Source organism: Hippocampus comes, unplaced genomic scaffold (assembly GCF_001891065.2).
Source record: "Hippocampus comes isolate QL1 unplaced genomic scaffold, H_comes_QL1_v1.1 scaffold50, whole genome shotgun sequence".
Taxonomy (NCBI): domain Eukaryota; kingdom Metazoa; phylum Chordata; class Actinopteri; order Syngnathiformes; family Syngnathidae; genus Hippocampus; species Hippocampus comes.
The window spans coordinates 1,206,071-1,207,353 of NW_017805122.1; the positions used below are offsets into that span (position 1 = coordinate 1,206,071).

General features: G+C 39.7%; 1 protein-coding gene across 1 annotated transcript in view; it reads left to right on the forward strand.

Moving 5' to 3' along the window:
• Positions 1-784: 784 nt before the first annotated feature.
• Positions 785-1,283, forward strand: part of mkrn1 (makorin, ring finger protein, 1) — a 6,431-nt gene continuing 5,932 nt past the window's right edge. Inside the window, exon 1 of the mRNA XM_019866026.1 lies at positions 785-1,053. Coding sequence (XP_019721585.1) covers positions 980-1,053 — 74 coding nt within the window. The 5' untranslated portion in view covers positions 785-979. The remainder of the gene's footprint in view (positions 1,054-1,283) is intronic.

A 1,283-nucleotide genomic window follows, 5' to 3' on the forward strand; every position in this document is an offset into this window, starting at 1 on the left:
TGCAATATATATATAATGGAATGCAAATCAGACCATTGCTATAAAAATATAAAACATCACTGTTTAAAAAAAAAAAAAAGCATCATAAAAACAAAATATGCAACATAAAATATGAATTCGAGTACAAAGTGAAGATGCCGGATGCCCTGTTGGTACGGGAATTTATTAAATCATTCGGGCATGGAACTTTTTTGACTGACCTTGACACAAAACTCATAATTATACATGGGGAGTCAGTCACGAGCGTAAGACAAAGCGCAGGAAAGGGCGTTCGTGAGGAGATTTATTCAAGATTTGAATTCACAAGCTATGAACGGGAGCGTCATTTGCTTCTGCCAGTGTTCAAACATTTGAGTGTAACTGTATGTTTTATGTTGTTTTTTTATTATTTAGTTGGGCTTTTATCATTCTGAAATAGTTTTCCTTTCAGGTTATTTGGTGTTTATTTTTTTTATGTGTTTTACAATTTTATTTTGTATTTGGTTGAGTTTGTATCATTCTGAAAATGTTTAAATTCCAGCTTGACTGATTTTTATTTTCACACTATGCGTGTGACGCTTCCTCTCATTGTTGGTTGTTATTTTTTCATAAATTGTACACGCCAATTTCAGTACGTAGTTTGTAAAATATATTTTTGCTTGTCCATTGTTCAGGTTTTTTGTTCCCCATAAGGAATACCACTTTTGGTCAGATTCTATGAAAAAGTCTAAAAGTATTATTTTGGGGAGATTTATTTCATTTCTGACAGTTTAAGACAGTTAAACGTGGCCATGTTCGCTCTTCCCGTAAGAGTTTAAGAATCTGTCCTTATGTTAGCAAAATAGCCACCAAGTCGGGTGTAATGACACAAAATGTCCGACGCGCGGCGCGAGGCTTTCGTCTTTCGGCAAACTCCCGACACTAACCGAAAACAGCCGAAGAATTCCGAACGAGAAGCGGCGCTATCCGGAACATCCGGCAGCTTAAAACATAAACAGCAATGGCGGAAGCAGCTGCAACGTCCACAGCGGCCCCAGCGATCTCAGGAGGTTGGACCAAACACGTAACCTGCAGGTAGGATTTTGAAGAACCGCTATTTGGATACCGAAAAGGCAGCCATTGGGGGACTTTTCGCCTGAAAAAAAAATAGTCGCGATGCGACCAGTGTCGAGTGGTTGTCAACGGCGGTTGAACCGACGCGACCGCTCTACTGTTGTTGCCTTGCTACGCGTTAGCCGAGCTTGACAACCGTGTTTTTGTTTGATTTTTCTTGTCCACCTTTACGACGGCGACGTTTTAAAGAC